At 43.3% G+C, this 21978-nt stretch overlaps 2 protein-coding genes across 4 annotated transcripts in view; one reads left to right on the plus strand and one right to left on the minus strand.

The window, feature by feature from the left end:
• Positions 1 to 103: 103 nt before the first annotated feature.
• On the minus strand, positions 104 to 15356 carry POLR3F (RNA polymerase III subunit F). Its single transcript, XM_088477348.1, has 9 exons — positions 15146 to 15356; positions 8231 to 8348; positions 7413 to 7480; positions 7077 to 7144; positions 4451 to 4563; positions 2970 to 3113; positions 2750 to 2857; positions 1280 to 1471; positions 104 to 491 (listed from the first exon to the last, which is right to left on the minus strand). Exons 1-9 carry the CDS (start codon positions 15199 to 15201, stop codon positions 414 to 416), a joined length of 945 nt encoding a protein of 314 aa, XP_088333474.1. The 5' UTR covers positions 15202 to 15356; the 3' UTR covers positions 104 to 413.
• Positions 15357 to 15602: 246 nt separating this feature from the next.
• Positions 15603 to 21978, plus strand: part of DZANK1 (double zinc ribbon and ankyrin repeat domains 1) — a 67034-nt gene continuing 60658 nt past the window's right edge. Inside the window, exons 1-4 of one of the 3 annotated variants that reach the window (XM_088477578.1) lie at positions 15603 to 15843; positions 16273 to 16447; positions 19546 to 19671; positions 20460 to 20613. In XM_088477578.1, the coding sequence (XP_088333704.1) occupies positions 19563 to 19671; positions 20460 to 20613 (263 nt within the window). In that variant the 5' untranslated portion in view covers positions 15603 to 15843; positions 16273 to 16447; positions 19546 to 19562. The remainder of the gene's footprint in view (positions 15844 to 16272; positions 16448 to 19545; positions 19672 to 20459; positions 20614 to 21978) is intronic. The other 2 variants (XM_088477577.1, XM_088477579.1) reach the window with 2 other exon arrangements.

Here is a 21978-nt window from a genome sequence, read left to right on the forward strand (position 1 = left end):
TTCATCCACCTCTTGCATGGGTCATTGACAACACTTTTATATTTCATGTGGTATGGGGATCCATACATTTACCATGTAACAATGATAAATATTACTTCGCAAATCCAACTTAAGAAATTAGTTTATTTCAGTTATCTTCAATTCCCATGCCCACTGCTTTCAAACTTTAATGCAACTGAAAAGTGTAATGAATAAAAAAAACTACACTGCTCTTTTCATGGGATGGGACATGGATCACATGGTGACTCTTCAGTACATACCAAACGTCATAAAATTGTCTAAAATAAATATCTTTCATACAATGGGTCCAGTCTGGACCTCCATGATGGAGAGTGCTCCTCCATATGAGCTGAGATTTTGCAAATTGTTTTTATACTTTAAGTTAGAGATCCGTCCAGAACCAACAGGCACCGTTAAAATTCCAGCCACTCCGTCATGTATATACAATTAGCTGGAGAAATGTCACCACCTTCATGACAGTCATAAAAGACCTGGTAGGAAACAATAAGACAACAGTAAGTGTTTCTGCCCAAAATAAATTCTGTAGAAGGATATCAAGTCTACACATTTGATTCCTTGTTATTAATAAAATTATTATTATCATCATCAATTTATATAGCGCCACAAGTGTTCCACAGCGCCTTACAAAGTAGTTCCAATGTTACCACAAAGCGCACTTTATTCTAGATAACTAACCCTTTATATAAAATAAATACATAAGTATATAGAGGAAATTCTGCACAATTAAAAATTCATGGATAATTCGGGGATGCAGTTCATAAACCGGCTGTCAGGGCTCAGAATGCCGCCACCAGTCAGAATCCCAGCGCCAGCATCCCGATGGTAAGTAGTGGGGTTAAGGGAAGTATTAGGCACTAGGGGGAAGGGTTAGGTCTAGGCTGTGGGGATGGGGTTTAAGTTTTGGCTACTGCAGGAGGGGGGGGGGGGGGGAAGGGGAACTAGATATAGGCTGGGAGGGGAACTAGATTTAGGCTGGGGAGGGGTTAGGTTTAGATACTTACCTGCAGGTGTGTAACCCTGTCTGGCTGCCAGCATCCATACACAACCAGATAATTTATTATGTATAGTTTGTAATTAGCAATCGCACCTAGCTCCCTTCTCCTGCAATCAGTTATCTCTAACATCCCAGTCTCACCTTTTTATCTATTGGATGGTTAGAGATTTGCATTAATAACATACTGTAATGTAAAGGCTATATTTCACAACAAAGTAATTAATGGTGTTATGCAGTTTTACTTGCCAGATGAAATCAACTTACTGGGCACAGGCCACACGGTGTCCGCACTAATCCTGCTGGCTGTATGATTGGGTTTACTCCTCTATAAAGCTTCATCTGTCCATCCACACTGCCCACTGTCCCCTCCTTTGCAGCAATTATGGTCATCTCTACCTTTCCGTCATAGATCAACGTGTTTAGGATAGTTTCTATGTCTTCCATGGACAATTCAACCTTAAAAGGAAAAATAGAGCATTATACAAAGAATAATTTTATAACAAGTTGGAAGGGAGCCGACTAGAATGTCGACATGAAAAGGAGATCGACAGGAAAAATGCTCACAATGTTAAAATGCCGACATGTTCATAACAACAACATTTAACATGTCTGCAGTACTTTTGTGTGTTATTTTTAGGGTTATGTCGACATTTTAACCATGTCAACAATATTGCCTGTCAACCTAATTTAAATGTTGACTTCTGACTGTCAACTATTCATGCCACACCCTGCTGGAAAACTTGTCTCCAAGCCTTAAATACAAATTGATATAACAAGAAATAGCAAAATTATGTATGTATGTGAAAGTCGTGCTACAGATTTGTCCTTACACATCATTGCTGCAGTCACGCACCAGGTCCCGTGAGACTCTGCTAGCTCTGGGTGGTTTTTTTTGCCGAAAATGTGTCCAAATCGCAACATAATGTGCTAATTAATTTGATACGCTACACTTGCATATCTATGTGCACCTGAGTCTCTGATTCTGTACACGAAGGGCTACAGGCTAGTTGTGGCATATTGAGGCTGGACGTATGAGGACACATCTGTACCTTGACAGGACAGGAGATTCTTAATACTGTATTAACAAAAAACACTGCAGTTATCAGCTAGCCTCTACCTACTGAGAAGCTCCTTGCCATGTCCATAAATAAACTTAAATATAGGAAATCTGATATGAGAATAATAAAAAGCTCTATCCCTTATGGTCAGATATACGCTATTGTTAAAAGTATTTCGCTTTTAAATATGGCACTCTTGTGCCAACAATATTACAAATTTATTTTGTTTGTTAAATCAACTTGGTATAGACAGGTATTTTAATTTTAAATTTACATTCCTGCCATTACTTTATCGATTATTTTGAAAAACTTGGAATAGATTTACATAGATAAAGTAAAGAGAGCCCTATTACCTGCCCTACATAACAATTATCCAGTTAAGATAGTTAAACCATTTCTAATGATGCTGGTGTATTAAATCCATTTTCTGTTTACAGAGGGATTTAGCCATATATGGAGACAGGGGCAGAAGTATGGGAGACAATGGAGGCGCCAGCACTGAAGGGGCACCTCCTCCATCACCCACAATATATTCACCCCACTTAGGGCTATAAATATGGGAGATAGGGGGGTACTAAATGATAACTTGCCTTCGGGCGTCTGGGATGAATTTACGCCACAGTATGGAGATACTGTTTGTATGAGATGTATCACATTTGTGCTGCTCTGCACTTACCTTGCTAATGCCAAGTTCACATATATATTTCCAAACTTCATGTGAAGAGGCGAATGAGCTGTTTCTCTGGATCATGGGGTTTTGTTTACTGTCTTTGGCCGCTTCTGCCTGTTAAGGGCAATGTACAAGTATATGGTCAGCTTTCGTTGAAGACAATGAAGGCACCATAGAACAGTGAGGGAACACAGAAGACACGATCGTGTACCAATTTGCAATTTACCTTGGACTGTAAGAATTTAAAGCACTGCTGGTTTAAAACTTCTACAAATTCTGACTCGAAGTCCTGGTCACTGTACCATGCTCCGCCAGTCACTGAACGGTCTGGTTGGACATTGTACAGCATGTAAACTTTCTTTTTTGAAGCCTGATGTAGGAAAACACAAAAAGATTGTTCTTATTAATAATATAATGTTGATTGATAATGATCTGGCATTTATTTACACCCAAAAGTAGCAGAATTCCCATTTGAAGTTACTGTCAGATTATGTGTATAAAAGGGATATAATTCTAGATGGAAAAAAATACAGTATATATTATTGGAGAGTAAGAATTCTCTGGGCATTTCCAGGCCAAATGTTTAAATGTCACCAGTTTCCATTATGGTACTGCTGAATCTGCTTTGAAATCTCACTGAATAGTACAATTCCATTGTTTGCTTTCTTTTCCCCATAAACTCTTTCGCTCTCTTCTGTAAGTAAACTGAGGCATTCTAATACTGTCCCAATACAATAAGTTATTGTGCGGTCTAATAGCAAGGAGCATGGAGGGGTGTGGTCTCATGAAAAGTTAAAAAAATATGATAAAAAGGAGGTGGAAGACCCCACCTCCATAAAGATAGGTATACACTGAAGAGATATTCTGATTTGGCTCAAAATCAGAACAACAAATCGGGCACCATTTGTGCTCTCCCGCAGTCACATGTGATATCGTCCTGTTGGCCATGCTGCATGGACAACTGGATAATATTGCATGCGGCGCCGTGCATATTAATGAAGGACGGAACGAGCGATTGTCCCATCGTTCATTACATCACTGTAATGTTTAACGCCAATCATGTGATGTCCAGGGTGTCCCTGGACATCGGCACAATTGCCGATGCATTAACGTTTGTACCCGGCATAAGCTAGCCCATAGTCAGCAATTATTTGGAAAGTGGATCAATGCTTCTAAAGAGTGGTCAAGTGGAGAAGTTCACCATAGCAACCAACAGCTTCTAGCTAACGTTCATCAAGTACATTCTATAAAATGATAGGTAGCGATGGGCATCTTCTCCATTTGTCCAATCCTTGGGCGGGGGTGGTACAAAATGTCGACTTTCAGAATGCTGCATGGACGTTTTGTCGACATGTCAAATGTTGCGTTTTCTGCAGATCTGAGCCTTAACCACAGCCTAAACTGCCCTACAACATTTTTCTCGTCGACATTCGCAATAGCGACATTGACTGTTGACATTAGGACTGTATACCCTTTAGTAGATACGATAGATTTCCTAAATCTTTTTATTTAAAAGTTCCCTTTAATCTTTTGGTGAATAGTAATGAGGTTCTACCACCAAAGCAGAACCTCAACCTCAGAACCTCAAAGCTTAGCTGAACTGAGGCTACCATGCAAAAAGCAAGTTAACTAACACATTTTTTTTTTTTAATATAACAAAGCAACACATCTGTACAGCCCTGTATATAGTATAGATGAGCATCATACCGCTACTGATTTTACAGCTTTAATCAGTTTCTTGCTTTCCATGTTCTTCAGGATTTTGTTGATCTCAGTGAGAGGAAGATTACTTTTGTATCGTATATCTCTGCTCCATATACCTAGAGAAAATTAGACATGTCCTAAAATTATTTATACACTGGAGGAACAAAACATTATAGTTCCCTCTAACACATGTGGCACTTACCATATAAATTGGACAGTACTACCATAACATTAACATATTGTTATATATGGATTTAGATTCTTGGAAGAGAGAAGAGCAATGGAGGACTCACTCTTAAAGCTGCATTACTCCAAAGAAAAGAATTTACTAATGAGTCTATCCCCCTATCCTGAGCATCAAGGCCTGCTACATACAGCTGTTTTACCAGCGCTCTGTAGGTTCTATAATACAGGGGGACATATATTATTGACAGTTATCTCCGAGCAAAGACACATCCTGTATAGTCACTTATCACAGCGGTACATGACGTGATGGCACTGGAATGTATCAAACATTGTCGGCAAGGTCTTGCGCTAACTGAGCCTTCCGTCGAGCTGTATCCCCCTGTACCGCCATATGCTGATGTGATAGGTAGCTGTCAGAGCACAGCCCTAATGCACATCACGCAGTTTTGTTTTTTTCTAACCGGGCGTTTGCCAGGCTGTAGCCCTGCGATCAACTAAATGATCCTATAAAGGGACTTCCACAGCCCTTTATTTGTACAGACAGAGGCTGCCTGAACAGAGGAGCTGGTTCGACATCCTCTATGACCCAGACGGCTCTGACAGTTCACACCAAAGCAGGAATAGTAACCCCAGAGTCTCCATCCCCAGTGGAGGGGACTCAGAGAAATCCGCAATCTCTCCGTCATCAGATGACATCTCAGAGATGTGTGTGGACTATGCCGACACCAGAGGACTCCTACAAGGCCTAGCGGCTTTCTCCTCCTGCAACAAGTCTGTAGAGCAGTAGAGGTGGTCACCATCCACCCCTGGCGGGGGCACAGGTGGAATCTGCATAGCAGTAATCTGTTGCGGCAATCCCTGTGAGGGAAAAAAAGTAAAAACTGCTGTGGTAACTGTATAGAGGGGAAAAGCATGTCATTAAGCGGCCCGTAATAGTAGCCAGGACCTGAGATAAAAGGAAGCCCTTATAAAGGGGTTCCTGGACAGGGACCAGGGCATTAGAAGAGCCTAGTGGATTATACCACCTAATCCATCCTGTACCATCTACTCCTCACATACTGCAGCACCCGACCTGTAAAATAGCAGAGTGGGTGCAGCAGGGCGCACATTATTGTCCCTCCCAGACGTAGCTGTAGAGCAATATCGTACACAATACGGCACGGAGTATAAATGCCACCACTAAATAATATATATATATATATATCCTCCAAAAAAACGGCACTAGGAGACAAACAAGCAAAATCCACTTGTATTTAGACGATCAACATTTCGGGGCTCTTGCCCCGTCTTACTGGACCAGTCTGATGCTTGGGCAAGCTGCAGGAGCTTACTGCTCAGATATGGCAAAGTGCAACGTACAACAGTATGTGACAATTCTCACAAATACCTAGCTTTATATATGTGAGATATCAGAAACACCCTGACGACATCTGTAAGCTGGGCATGAATCAGAGATAGACACAGTTGGAGGAAATGACAGTTTGGTACTGACAGTTTGTGAAAAAAAAAAATAGACACAGACAGCACTAGCATAAGTCACATACAATGCAGAAATGAACCTGCACCATGGCACTATAATCAACTACGCAGAATCAGTGTCTGGTAGGCAATAGTGCTACATACACTGACCCAAAAGGTAGGAGGTATGCAGGGGGACTGGGCGCACACTGGCCAGAGAGAACTGCGACATTGCCACCAAGAAAATGGCCGCCGGAGACCTCAGAGGTCTAGTAGCCCGAGGAGGAGAGCAACTCAGCGTAGCCAGACCGCAGTGGAAAGGCGCGCTTTAGCTGAGAGGAGGAGCAGGCTGTTAGACAGGGAAGGCAGCCTCCCCTGGCCGGCGTTTAACCCCCAGGACGCTGGTCTCGCGCCCTTACTATCCAGCGCATGTCCCCGGTGGACTAGTGGAAGCGCAGGACTCAGTGCCTGCCTCCACCGCCGTCATCTCCAGCCCTGGAGGTAAACACTGCAATTTCAGCGGGACACCGCTTACGCAGTGACCCGCCGCTTACCTGCCCCGTAGTGCCCGGCCGCAGTCCAGGGATCCTCCGGGGTCCCTGCTAGTCGAGACCCCTGAGGCCACCCGAGATCCCCAGATCAGTACCGGCGTCAGCGGGGTGAGGGAGCGGCAGCGCGGACGTCCTTTGGACTGTCCGCTCTGAAGAATGAAGAAACCCTCTTAAAATAATAAATCTTCAGGGGCTGTTGAACAGCCCCACTGCGTGCAGTGTCCCAACTCCGGCCAGGCACCCAACGAAACTGAGGTGCCTCTGGCCCGCGGGCGGGGTATAGAAGGTAGACCCAGTGCATCCTGGGAGAAAATTTTAACTGTGTGGTGCCCGGATGACTCGTCATCACCTATACCCCAAGGTCTCCCTTTGGAGCCTATGGACCAGTAGTAGAAAAATAAACAGCTAAAACAAATGGCAGGAACAAAACATACCTTTATTGCCTGCATCCTCAATTATCTGATAAACTAGTTTTTCCTGGTTGTCAGACCCCTTCATTTTACTGTAAACCGAAAAGAAAAAGGAAGAGAGGGAAAAAAAAAAAAAAGAATTGTTAGCGCAGACAGCTGCTTTCAAAATTGTTGCCAATTTTCAACACAAAATAATTTGCATGTACTAAAGGCGAATCATCGCAAACTAAAAATACAGATTTGTAAACATAGGAAGATTGCAGAAAAACATAGAACAAAATGCAACAGTTGAATTTTGACCATGGGGACGTAGATGGTGAAGCACAACGTTTGCCTGTCAAGTCCAGTAAGAATCCTCACCCAGCAGTCTGTGTGTCCTTCATCCTGTACAGAAGGCCAGTGCCACTTCTAAGGATATCCAGCTGACCCTTTAGTCATAAATGAAACAGTAGAATACAGTCAGTGTGAGCTATTCATTTTAAACTGGAACAAAAGTCAATCAGCAGCACAGGAGGTAATTACAGGTAAAGTTATCAACAATACAAATCACAATTGTCAACCATTATCCAACTCAAAATCCAGATTGTTTTGCTGCAAGAAGATATAATTATTAAAGTGCCTACATCAAGTGGCCATTTAATGGTCTGAACCAATATCTAGGAGACCACAATTTACCAATTCAGTAGGAACCAGTGAGGATACACTTGCTATATTCCCATGTATATAGTTACATCACACAAGTATATGCTTCCACTCTATTACCACCCATACTCTCTGCCAGCATAGTCCATTTCTAACTATTAAATACAATCAATGCAATCTAAGGGAAGTAATTCATTTTATTTTAAATGTTTTTATAGTGAACAACCATAACAGAAAATACAAAGAGCATATGTATATGCCATACATGGGCAAAAAAGAGGACTTAAACAAGAAGTTGCCATACAGTAAAGTGGTAGCAGTGGTTACAATCAGTATACAATACATAATGCAGTGATATCATGAACGAAAATTAAAAGGCATTGAAAATATATGAAATAAGAATAAAATTCACATAGCTCCTGTGTTACCAGGCAGGAAGAAACAGATGAGTGAGTTGATCTGACAGATGACTATATGCCATGACATTTTGGAAATGAGTGAGGAAAAGCTATAGTACTCCCACACAAAGCACTTACAACGGACAGTAAGCGGTTGATTGCCATAGCTCTCTGCTTTGCTTCAATCTGCGGCATCTCATTCTGGATAACTTGATCAGTGATTCCATGAGGGAACTGCTGGCACAGCTCTATAATCCTAAAACAGAAGGAACACGTTTAGTTCTGCAAAATATCCTGTACCCACAATATAGCTACCAATTGCCCCTAATGTTCAGGGTCACTCCAAAATTGTCAATATTTATCAAATGTACACAGGGTCGGACTGGCCCACAGGGGTACAGGGGAATCCCGCAGTGGGCCCCAGTGCCTGAGGGCCCACCTCCTTCTTTAGGGATCAGGTTAAAGACTGTGCACTTGAATTATACTGGACAGGACTATTGTGTATTTTCTACAATGCACTGCTGTTTTTAATCTGGTACATTATCATGCATTCACTAGCAGTATTTACTATATACAGTCAGGTCCATAAATATTGGGACATTGACAGAATTTTCATATTTTGGCCTCTATTCACCACCACAATGGCTTTGAAATGAAACAAACAAGATGTGCTTTAACTGCAGACTTTCAGATTTAATTTGAGGGTAATTACATCCAAATCAGGTGAACGGTGTAGGAATTACAACGGTTTCTATATGTGCCTCCCACTTTTTAAGGGGCCAAAAGTAATGGGACAAACTAAACAATCCTAAATCTAACTTTCACTTTTTAATACTTTGTTGCAAATCCTTTGCAGGCAATTACAGCCTGAAGTCTGGAACGCATAGACATCACCAGATGCTGGGTTTCATCCCTGGTGATGATCTGCCAGGCCTCTACTGCAAATGTCTTTAGTTCCTGCTTGTTCTTGGGGCATTTTCCCCTTCAGTTTTGTCTACTTGAAGTGAAATGCATACTCAATCGGATTCAGGTCAGGGGATTGACTTGGCCATTGCATAACATTCCACTTTTTAGCCTTAAAAAAACTCTGATTGCTTTTGCAGTATGCTTCGGGTCATTGTCCATCTGCACTGTGAAGCGCCGTCCAATGAGTTCTGAAGCATTTGACTGAATAGGAGCATATAATATTGCCCGAAACACTTCAGAATTCATTCTGCTGCTTTTGTCAGCAGTCACATCATCAATAAATACAAGGGAACCAGTTCCATTGGCAGCCATACATGCCCACGCCATGACACTACCACTACCATGCTTCACTGATGAGGTGGTATGTTTTGGATCATGAGCAGTTCCTTTCCTTCTCTTCCCATCACTCTGGTACAAGTTGATCTTTGTCTCATCTGTCAATAGGATGTTGTTCCAGAACTGTAATGGCTTTTTTAGATGTTGTTTGGCGAACTCTAATCTGGTCTTCCTGTTTTTGTGGCTCACCAATGGTTTGCATCTTGTGGTGAACCCTCTATATTCACTCTTGTGAAGTCTTCTCTTGATTGTTGACTTTGACACATATACACCTACCTCCTGGAGAGTGTTCTTGATTTGGCCAACTGTTGTGAAGGGGTTTTTCTTCACCAGGGAAATAATTATTTTGTCATCCACCACAGTTGTTTTCCGTGGTCTTCCGGGTCTTTTGGTGTTGCTGAGCTCTCCGATGCATTCTTTCTTTTTAAGAATGTTCCAAACAGTTGATTTGGCCACACCTAATGTTTTTGCCATCTCTCTGATGGGCTTGTTTTGATTTTTCAGCCTAATGATGGCTTACTTTACTGATAGTGACAGCTCTTTGGATCTCATATTGAGAGTTAACAGCAACTGATTCCAAATGCAAATATCACGCCTAGAATAAACTCCAGACCTTTTACCTGCTTAATTGATAATGAAATAACGAGGGAATAGCCCACACCTTTCCATGAAATAGCTTTTGAGTTGATAGTCCCATTACTTTTGGCCCCTTAAAAAGTGGGAGGCACATATTGAAACTGTTGTAATTCCTACACCGTTCACCTGATTTGGATGTAATTACCCTCAAATTAAATCTGAAAGTCTGCAGTTAAAGCACATCTTGTTTGTTTCATTTAAAAACCATTGTGGTGGTGAATAGAGGCCAAAATATGAAAATTCTGTCAATGTCCCAATATTTATGGACCTGACTGTATATGTTTATATTTAAAGGGGTCCAGACCCCGTCTGGAGGCTGGCCGCATCCCTAAGTATGGGCCCCTATCACTGCATTCCCCCAGTGGGCCCTTCATGTCCCAGTCCGACACTGAATGTACAGTTGAATTCCTTTCCCTTACGACATGGGAGTGGGAAAGAAATAGTTCGTTTTCCCTTCTTACTGACAAATGTGAGTTTCCTAGCATGTCTCTCCTCACCCATGTTCCTTTAGTCACCTTCCTTTTCTACTTCATTGGGGTGATGTTTGTAGGATCCCTGTGGTACAGCAAAGGCTTAAGCTGGGTACACACTAAACAATATATTGTCCGCGAAGGATCGAGGTGTACCGGGATTGTACTATGATTTGGGCGGAGTCCTGTCGGAGTTCCGGGGTCGGGATTAACATAGGCATCGGTATTTCGACGCCTATGTTAGATCCCTTGCCGGGATTACACTGTCGGTATTGAGACCGGCGGCCATGCGTCCGCCGGTCTCATAACTACATACCCTTCCGATCAGATGTGCTGCACATCAGATGGAAAGATGCAACAGACGATGCGGTGCAGTTACAGTAATCATGCAATGACATATCGCACCATTGTACAGCGGATCGGGCAGTGTGTACAGCGATGTGACATATCGGTGTATCGCATCGCCTGGTCATCCAGGTATGTACCCAGCTTTAGACTCACCCTCTGCTGAAGCCCTGTCTGTGCTCTCTATATATAATGCTGTGGTGCATGCTTATTGCCTGTTTCAGAATGAAGTATGACTTTGTTTAAACAGTCGCATTAGGCTCAGGCTAGATTTACTAAGCTGTAGATTCTTGAAGGGTTTTTTTTTTAGCAGTGTCTGGGAACACACAACCTTTCACAAACAAGCCATGAATGACCATTCAACAGATCCATCCGGTCAATGATTCCATACTAGAGGCATTGCTTGTTGAAGTTAGGCTCACAAAGCACAGGATAATCAGTGACGCTAGATGAGAGTAATGGGTCAGTTAATGTCAGGCAGATGTTCCCCAAAACAGCATATTGTAACCAGTACGTTTACAAGGATATTTGTTGTTTTGTTCAAGCTAGAAAAAACAAAAGGATTGAATAGAATACAAAATGAGAAGAGTACATTTCTACCTCAGTTTGGAAGCCAAAGGCAAAACCTGTAGGTTAAAACAATGGCCACAAAGAGAAGGCTTCCGAATATGTGTTAGTCCACTAGCTGCCAACAGGACTGTCACTGCATTTCTGAGAGCCAGGTTTGTGAGAATGGAATCAATCAGAACCATTACTCTGGAGCCAGGGGACTGGTTAGACAATTCCTGCACATCCCAATATTTTTGAAAATTGCCAGTTTCTCACATTTTGCATACTGGGCAGGAATTTCCAGTATAAAGACCTGTCCTGTGCCTTGGCAACATCTCGTAAAACAATAACCAAGGTCCGCATAGTCTTGCGCTTGAGAAAACAAGACCTCCAGATACTTGGATGACATCCTGATAAGGACACAGGACAAAATAATATTGAAAGGAGACATTGGGATTGTTCTGGATTCCCTATAATAGCATGGATGGTTATAATTACTGGGAGGTAACACATTTTCAACTTATTCAGATGCAGAGATTCCTAGGTGTTCACCTGGTCACCAGAAAGTATCAGACGTCTTCCCAGCGGATTGTAGTCGGACATCTTATGGCGATAAAGGAATTCAGGCAACACACTGTTACCAATGCAATTATGTGCCTGCAAATTAGTTACAAGCACAATGCTGCTCATTGGGCCAGGGATCCCATTATGGATGTTTAAAATGATTGTTTTAGTATATACGCCCAGACCAGTATATTTAAAATAAAATAGTGCATAAATGAAAACACCTCATTGTAAATTATCACAATAGATACCAGCACATAGGAAATTGAGTTAATTCAAAAGATCAAAGAATCCAAGGACAATGGATCAATCAGTTCAGAAATCCAGCTTTCAACCTGAGAGAGCTCAGACCAGTCCAGTCCCCATTAGTTATTAAGGATTCTGTGCAGTCAGGATACCATCAGTCAACATGACTGTGGTAATTACATAAACAAGGAGGTGCCCACAGCAACCCTCTTCTTATGCTGGTTACACACTATTACACAATCGATCGGCCAATATATCGTGTGTGCATCGGCCAGTGTGTACCAGCGATATGTCTGTGAACAACGTCATTCACAGACATATCGTGTCGGTTGTGCAGCACGGCCGATGCAGATATTTTGGGGAGGGGGGCGCAATGCGAACCCCGGCCAGATGACAGATGATGGGTGTTCAGTATGTATGAAAAACCATCATCTGCCGATATATCTTTTAGGTGTGTACCCAAGCTTTACACTCATTCAACAAATCTCTGCATGGGCAGAAAATCACTTCCAGTATCTGACAACAGTACATGTTGTTAGGATCCAGAATGTGGAGGCGGATTTCCTTAGAGGACATCAGCTACAGTCAAGAAAAAAAAAAGAGATTCAACCAAAAGTATTTCTGATAATTCGGCAGAAATGGTCATGGCTGGTCAGAGTTCACGGCGACAGCAGCCAACACAAAAGTGCCAATGTTCTGTGCCAGATTCCCAAGTTGGCATCCTTTGAAAATTAGTTCTTGAATACATGAGATTTTCCCGTGGCTTCCACCTTCCACTCATACCAGCTTCTTCCCTTGGTAGAGATTATATAAAAAGAGCATTCCAACATATAATCATGATAGCTGTGCACATATCATCCTATCAGGTTTCCATGTCATCTACATCTGATGAGCTAAGAAGTCTGTAAGCGCAAACTATAAAATAAAACAAACTTTACCAATTGTTCCCACAAAGATTGTGGAGTTTTACAAGTAACAATAGAGAAAAACAAAAAAACAGTCTAAATACACAGGTCTCAGTATTGTCAGATTTATGCGAGAAGAAATCGTCTTAACACCACTTTATTAAATTATTTGCAGTCTGTGTATCTAGGGGTCTGAGCACCCCTGTCAGAGAAAGGGACTGGTGCCCTTCCCCGTTGGCAGTTAGTAAACACACACCGTGGTGGCTGTACGGGCGGCGATCGTCCCCCCGCCCTGTCGTCGTCTGGCGCTGATTCTTCTGACAGAGATCAGCAGCAGCACACAGGCTTTACACAGATAGAACTGGCTGCGGGTGGCACTTTCTTTGCTTAGTAAGTGCCCATCATGCTTTGGAGGTGGCACAATTAACAGAACCTGATGGTGTGGCACAGCCCATGGTCTGCCCTTTAATGTATTCTGGAGAAGTATGAACACAGATTCATATTCCCCAATAAGCAGGGGTTAGAGTGGACCAGAACTACGATCCGTCACTTCTATTTAGAGACAGAACCAGTTCTGCCTCCTCTGACCCACCTCAGTCCGGCGTCGCAGGGCGCCTGCTGAGATTTTGTTACCAGCTGGCGCCCGGCACCCTCCCGCAGTGCCAGCCGGAGGCTGGAGCTAACTCCTGAGCTCCGGCTTTCGGCTCCCCCTACGGGCACTATGGGAGAGACAGAAAATACACAGGTAAACCTTGCGCAGAACCTTCAATACCAGTGTATTTTCTGTCGTAACCTGGGTGTACTGTGGGTGTACACCTTTTTAGCCTGTTGAAGCATCTCCTTCTCACACGTGAAGCGCTCGGATTATTAACACCTGTTTATACTATGGGAGAGAAGTCATGACATCTGTCCCATAATTCAGAGGAGCAGACAGGCGGACCGGACGGCAGCGGACACAGGAGCGGGGCTTAAGGCAAGTATTGTTTTTTTTTTTTTTTATGTGTTAGCAGCTTTACTATAGGGGGCAAAACTTCTGGGGGCATTACTACTGGGGGCACTGCATAAGGGGCCCTACCACTACTGGGGGGCACTACATAAGGGCCACCACTACAATGGGCACTACTGCTGTGGGCATTGTATAAGCGACACTACTACTGTGGGCATTATGTGTATTAGGGGCACTAATACTGTGGGCATTGTGTAAAAGGGGCACTGCTGTGTGTCATACATGAATAAGGGACACTACTATGTGGTGTAATGTGAATCAGGGATGAATCAAGATTGTGCTACTGTGTGGCGTAGTTTGAATTGGGAATACTATTTTGTGACCACGCCCCTTTCTTTTGAGACCATGTCCCTTTTTTTAAACAAAGCACTGGGGGCAGTGGGAGTTCTACCACTTGTCTAGGACCACTTTAAGCACTGACAATAAGAATTAGAAGGTACTACCTCATCTTAAGAAGATATGTAAGTAGCGTAAAGATCAACCAGTGTCCAACGTCATTCCCTACCATCCAAGTGGGCATGGAGGGGGAATATATCCTTGTGGCGAGCGAAGCATGCCATTGTGCCCGCAGCATGGCGAGCTCGCAAGGGGCCGAATGGCATTTCCTCATGTTTATGCTACTTACGTATCTTCACTGACTGCTGAAGATACGCAAGTAGCGTAACCAGCGACCTACAGCAGGGGGCCGCAAAGATAAGGAAGTACCTTTTATTTCTTATTGGCAGTGCTTAAAGTGGTCCTAGACAAGTGTGGTGGAACTCCTACCGCCCCCGGCACTTTGTTAAAAAAAAAAGGGACATGGTCTCATGTCAATCAATCTAATTGATGTATAAACTTGATTACACAGTAGCAAACAAAATGAACACATCAATTAAATGCTGTTATGATTGACATGAGCCAAACAGATGCCTTATGAGCCGGTGCATGCGACTATTCATACACATGTCTATGTAAGAGCCCAGAATCTGATGGCTAGGTGTAAAGAAGCACAGAGGAGGTGGGATAGAAGGAAAGTGTCCCAGCAGCGCACCTATTCTCTATCTCTGCAGCCTCTGCGCCCTCCTGCTTCACTTTCACATCCGCCATCTCCGAGCACCTTCCTCACAGCGGATTCACCACCGGCACCCGGCTCACGCTGCACACTGCCCTATGCTGCTTCCAGTGTCTGATGACGTCAGGGTCCTCTCGGTAAAGGGAATTTAGACATTACCCTGCTTGTCCAATCCTCCTCAGACAGACGCCTGAATCTTATGTCACGAGAATGAGTCCCGGGCGGACATCTTGTTTACGGGCAAAAGTACAACTGAACTTTACACACTCTAGTACAAACTAAAATTAAGACCACACTATTTGAAACCACATTTTACTGCCCAGTCCCTGTTTTATATTTACATTTATCTAGGGTGTGTTGTGCCCATAACAAATACGGCCACGGCATTCATGAGCCTCCATATTGCATCATCCCAAACAACGCGCTGATAGAGCACACACATTGGGAGGCCGATGCCTGGGCGGAGAGCTGTTCTCGCATCTTTGGTTGCTAGGCAATGGGTGTTTGCCAATCCCTGCGCTTTTTGCTTTGATGCTGCTCATCCCACCGGGAAAGCGTCTGTAGTAACGGGGTCTAGGAGGGACCGGAGGTAAATCTGCTGCTGAGCACCATTCCCAGCTGTGTCCAGTTCAGGAGGGCGCTGCGACCTCCTGCATCTTCACCTAAGACCAAAGGAGGTGGGGCTGTCTATGAGAGTGTATCTAGCCTTAGTACAGAGATACAAGTTATCATAAGTAATTACAGGTTACTGGTTATATTGCATATGTGAGATTGTGAACAGGACAGAACAGGCTGTAGTTATTATTATTGGTGCATACACACGGTCAGATTTGTCTTCTGATCTGAACGATAACGATTTAAAAAATCGTTCAATCGTTCATATCTGAAAGAAAAATCTGACATGTGGGCAATTATGAACGATGCGCGTTCCCATTTGTCAGATAACAATAACAATAACAATATATGTGTTTGCAGTCAGATTTGGACGATTTCATTCATTTTAATACAGGCTGAAATCGATTAATCGTTTGCAAATCGTTCATCTGACATATCTGACAGTGTGTATGCACCTTAAGCCTACCCTCAACCGTGTCCCATTCCATTAGGTACAAAACACTCTGCTCCTGGACTTCCCACCTAATGTATGATTGCAGTCACCTGTGTTGAACTAGGTAATTGATGAGACAGGTGTTTCAGCACAGGCGCTGAATCGAAGGAACATCGATGGCTGCCAGTTGGAAATGCGTTTCTGATCCCATTGCAGGATACGGCGATTTGTCGGTAGGTGTATGGGGTCTTAATACGGGACAAAATCCCTTTAATTAGAGACACGTGATTTGCACAGGTTCTGTGACTGATTACAACCTGGTAAAATGGAGACTTTGGGATATATTTACTAAAGTGTGGGTTTTTAGATGTGGAGTTGTTGCCCATAGCAACCAATCAGATTCTAACTATTATCTTCTAGAAGGTGAAATGATAAGTAGAATCTGATTGGTTGCTATGGCCAACAACTCCTTTAGTAAATAAACCCCTTCATGTCAGCCAGCCGCAGAATCTGTGCAATTCATGTGTCTAGATGATATGGCAAGCCTAATTAAGGGGGAAGTCCAGGCACAGAGCCAGGGGTGTCTTTAGAGAGGAGGGGGCCCGTGTGCATCCCCCGTCATGGGCCCCCTCGTCTCATTCCGGGGCCGGCAGCCGACTGATGCGGCTGGCCGGCCACCGAAGAATCAATAGACTCTGGGCACTAGAGTGTGCCCGGAGTCTATTGCTCATGCACAGATTGTCGGGGAAATGGTGCAGTGCATGCGCTGGGAGACCCGACGCAGGACCTCAGAGAGGTAAGTTTTACATAATATGGGTGCAGGGTGTGCGGTGCGGGCCCCCCTGAACCCATTATAGATAACGCCCCTGCACAGAGCATTTTGTCCCTCCTGGAAAGGGTCATGTTGGAAGGTATTGTATCAAGGCGTGTTTCAGGAGAATTTCCCTTTTTCAGAGCATTGAATTGAACTCCTAATAGTCCTAGCGTACAACATAGCTTTACCCATAAATGCCTACCCTTCCGGAATTCGCAGGAGGCTCCCGATTTTTCTGGTAACCCCCCCCCCGCACCCCCTGAAGTGTAGGCACTTCTCTTGCATTCTACCCACTTCCTAGTGAAATGGGCAGAATGGGGAGAATTTCCATGGCGATCGCAGGTCCCCGTGTAGGGGCAGAGCTTAATGACGCGATTCTTCATGATTCGCGTAATTTAGCCCCGACCTTGTTTAAATTTGCACCAATTGAGACAATTTCCCTCTAAGGGGCGTGGCTTAATGATGTGACCCATCAGGCCCCGCCCCCATCGCAACCCACCTGCCTCTCCTCCCCGGAAAGGAGTAAAAAAAATGGAGGCAAGTATGGCTTTACCCCACCACTCTTAGGGGTTTATGCTGAGTTGGGTGCACTTGTTTGCTTAGCGTAATATATACAATGCGTACTGCATACTTACCGACTTAACAAAACTCTCCAGGAGCAGCCCGGAAAGGAGCTGCTGCTGACAGCTTTCGGGGGGCAGGGCTGGACTTAGGCCCCACCCCTTCACTGGAAAAGGCCACGATTCGTACGTTCGCATGGTGGGGTAGGGCTAAATGACGCAATTTCCATTATTTTAGCCCCTCCCCCCTACGGATCCACAAATTCCCCGTACAATCACCCCATCCCGCCCACTTCACTAGGAGGTAGGCGGGATGCGGGAGATCTGCCTACTCTTCTGGGGGTACAGGGGCTACCCAAAAAATGTGGGTCCTCGTGAGAGTAGGCAAGTATGGTGTACTGCACATGCCCACATAAAAGCGTATGCCTATGTCTGTATGCAGATATGGTACTTGCTCTATATTTGTGTAATTATGCACTGAGGCAGACTCGCAGACAGACACATGTAGGTTTGTCAGGAGCTGTGCCACTTGCAGGTCCCTGAGGGCTGGTGCAGATTTGGTACTTGCTCTATATTTGTGTAATTATGCATTGAGGCAGACTCGCAGACAGACACATGTAGGTTTGTCAGGAGCTGTGCCACTTGCAGGTCCCTGAGGGCTGGTGCAGATTTGAACAGCAAGGAAATTCCTTTACCTTTTAATTATACTGTAGCTCACATGTAATCTATTGATAATTCCCATCACCCCTGTGTAGGACTGATATTTATCTATTTGAGTATATTTGTTTATTAAGACACCACAAAATGCTTTTAGCACCTTACAGACTTAGGGGTCTATTTACTAAGCTGTGTTAGGAGATAAAGTGAACGGTGATAAGGTACCAGCCAATCAGCTCCTAACTGCCGTGTAACAGGCTGTGTTTGAAAAATGGCAGTTAGGAGCTGATTGGCTGATATCTTATCACCGTTCACTTTATGCCCTAACAGCTTAGAAAATAGACCACTAAATGGAAATCAAATTGGGAGGGACAACAACTTCTGACATTAGGCCTGGATATGATAATAGTAATGGTGGCTCTTTATATATATATATATATATATATATATATATATATATATATATATATAATCTGCAGTCGGACTGGCACTCCACTCTCAAAAATACACACGCTCCGGTGCCCTCTGGATATTGACAAGGTATAGTGGTAATACTAACAAGCAGCGGCACTCAGAGACTTAGCAAAAATTGTAAATAGTGTATTGGCAAAAATACATGACCTAATTCCAACGTTTCGGGACAAGCACGTCCCTTTGTCAAGGTACACTATTTAAATGTGTTGCTAAGTCTCTGAGTGCCGCTGCTTGTTAGCATTACATATATATATATATATATATATATATATATTAGCGCTTTTCATGAAAGAAACAATATTATATAAAAGACACTATCCTACTAGTTACAGTGGGTGAATACCACCTGTGAATTGGGAGATACCCACAGAATCATCTGTTCCGCAGATTGTACATCTCATCCACAACATTACTGGGCGAGGTAGCCATCTTGGATGCATTACATAGGTTACAGTGGATGGGATGAGTAATATGCACTTTGGGGATATACAAAGTACAAAATACAATATGCAAGCTCTAATATACCCAGAGAATCATAAGGTCCACGTATTGTGCAGCCTAACCATGAACGTACCAGACGAGGCAGACATTTTTGGTACACTACTTAGGTAACAATGGGTGGGATAAGCAATATGTGGAGATATGAAGCATCAAACTAACTTAGATATAGAATATACAAAGTGCAGGTTGCCCATAACATTGCTTGATCCACAGATTGTTTGTCCCACACAAATAGTACGAAGTATGTGCCTCACAGAGCTATCCGTCTACTTTTATTTACGCTGCGTGTCCACCTCTGTATGTAATGCTACATTATTCTCTACAGGTCCTCACATAGAAAGAATGACTGCTGGATCCATATTTGTACCGCAGATTATTCCACTTCGTGTACCTCTTCCTGGTAAAGGGAAATATGAAATAGATACAAACACCCCCATTGAAATCAAATCAGGTATGAAAAAAAGCCTGAACAGAAAATCATTCCTCAAGTTATTTTAGTGACTTATATAGTGTATACAGTGCTAAAGTCTGTCTGCAGCCTCCACCCTTCTCTCTAACATAGGACACATTTAGTTATAGTATGGGACATTAATGAAAAATAAAGTCGTTTTCCCTTTTATTCCCAGAATTTCTTCTTAGAACCATGGTGTACTGCAACTAGTCACTCTGGTTTCCTGTTCTGCTAAAACACAATAAATCAGGCACTAATTTTATGTGTGGTCCTCTAATATAAGTTTAGAACAAATTACCATAAATTGAACAGCGCTAATGATATCTCACTAGATGTAACTTTAAAGGGAGAATTCACTAAGCTCTCTCCTGGGCACTCTTCTTCCAGCTCACACAGGAGAAGAGATATGTGATGTGCGGAATGAGTCAGCGTGGCAGTGAGCATACTGCAGTCTGCAAGTTTGACGGAAGGAGAGTCAGACTGCCAGGGGAAAGCGCTGACTCCTTGGACAGTTATCTGTACACTTCACTCATGTCCTGCTCTGCAGACTTTAATCCGGCACTGTGTCTGATAGCAAGGCGTTCGCAGTACGCCATTGTTAATGACAGAAGTTCAGTGAATGAGAATTAACAATAAGAAAACACGTATATGTATCTAAGCATCCCAGTAGTATAGTTTGTCCTTCCTTTATCATTAGATGGAGCAGATTGGCGGCAGACATGTTGTGTGACCTGTCAGAGATGTTGCTCTTTCTATTAAGCCTGTTACTGTGCTCTCTACATTTCCAGACTCACCAAATGTGACCATACACTATACACTCGATGGAAGTAAACCAGAGCTATTTAAGAAACCGGGTCAAACAGAAAACACCACATTGAAGTATCGTGGTCCATTTACATTGCCTGATGGTAAAATAACTGTTAAGGCTCTGGCTGTTAGTAGGTAAGTTAAGTCATTATCATATAATTAATAAATTGCAACTAATAAGCAAGTACAAAACCTTCCACACGACCACAATTTGTAAATTAAATGTATTGCCATATGGAAATCATCACCTCTATGGATCTGGTCTTATTTCCGGAAGACACTTAAAGGGAAACTTCACTTGAAAATGATTATGTGTAATTAAAATCATTTTGCTGCTTACTACCACTTATTTGAAGTAGAAGTTTTGCCAGAAATAACCTATTGAATACTACAAAACAGTAATTTGACTTCCATGAGCAGATTAGTTTACTGCTGCTGTACACTGGTAATAGCATCACATTACAGGGAAACGTTATTCTGCTCCCTAACAATTCCCAAAGCTCAACACTCTACCATGGTTTAATTGCCAGACCCCAATCCACACAGAACTAGCATTGTACCCATTCTCTGGGCTCTCTGATGAATCGACCACCCATAGGTAACAAGCTCCTTTTTGGGATCTCTGCTATGTCTTTAACTGTCTCTCCTCATTCCAACTGTACCATACTAGCAGAAGCTATACAAATATAATATTCACAAATAGCTGCTTTATTATTAGTGAATCATAATGGTCTCCTGCCTTAGAGGTGCCACATACTTGTTCCCCAATACAGTCTATGTAATTCTGCCTCCATCGTATGTTCCAATGTTTGTGTTTATGCTCCATATTGACTGTTGGAAATGCCCAGACCTGCATCAGTTGTAATATGACATCTTGTGAGTCAGTTTGAACACCGGCTAGGCTGCTCATGGTAAGGCGTCATGAATTATCAGAGTTGGAACGGGACAGACGGTGGGTGCCTGTTGGATGGGACATTCCATTTCCGAAGTTGTGCGGACATTCAACATTTCTCAGTCTATGGTGTCACATGTATACCGTGAATACCTCATGGAAGGTAGTGGCTGGCCACGGGTTGTTAGTGATCGTGACTAGCTGCGCCTGGCCAGAATTGGCTGCAGTAACAGACAGGCGACATTGGCTCAAATCACATCCACATTCAATGCAGGAGGTGCCAGACGCATACCCAGCAGGGTTCTTTAGCTTCCATGGGATATGGGAGCAGAAAACCCACCAAAGTGCCCCTGTTAACACTGCGACATTGGACAAAGTGCCTCACCTGAGCTTGTGACAAAGCTAATTGAACCCTGGAGGACTGGCAACATGTGGTGTGGTCCGATGAGTCACATTTCCAGTTGTTTTTTGGTTGATGGTAGGGTTCAGGTCTAAAAACACTGAAGCAGCAAACTTTGTGAAAACCAAAACTCGTGTCATTCTCAAAACTTTTGGCTATGGCTGTATAAGAGCACGCTATGCTGATCTGGAGGTGTGCAGGTACACTA

The sequence above is a fragment of the Taudactylus pleione genome, unplaced genomic scaffold (genome assembly GCF_031769625.1).
Source record: "Taudactylus pleione unplaced genomic scaffold, aTauple2 ptg000201l, whole genome shotgun sequence".
Classification (NCBI taxonomy): Eukaryota; Metazoa; Chordata; class Amphibia; order Anura; family Myobatrachidae; genus Taudactylus; species Taudactylus pleione.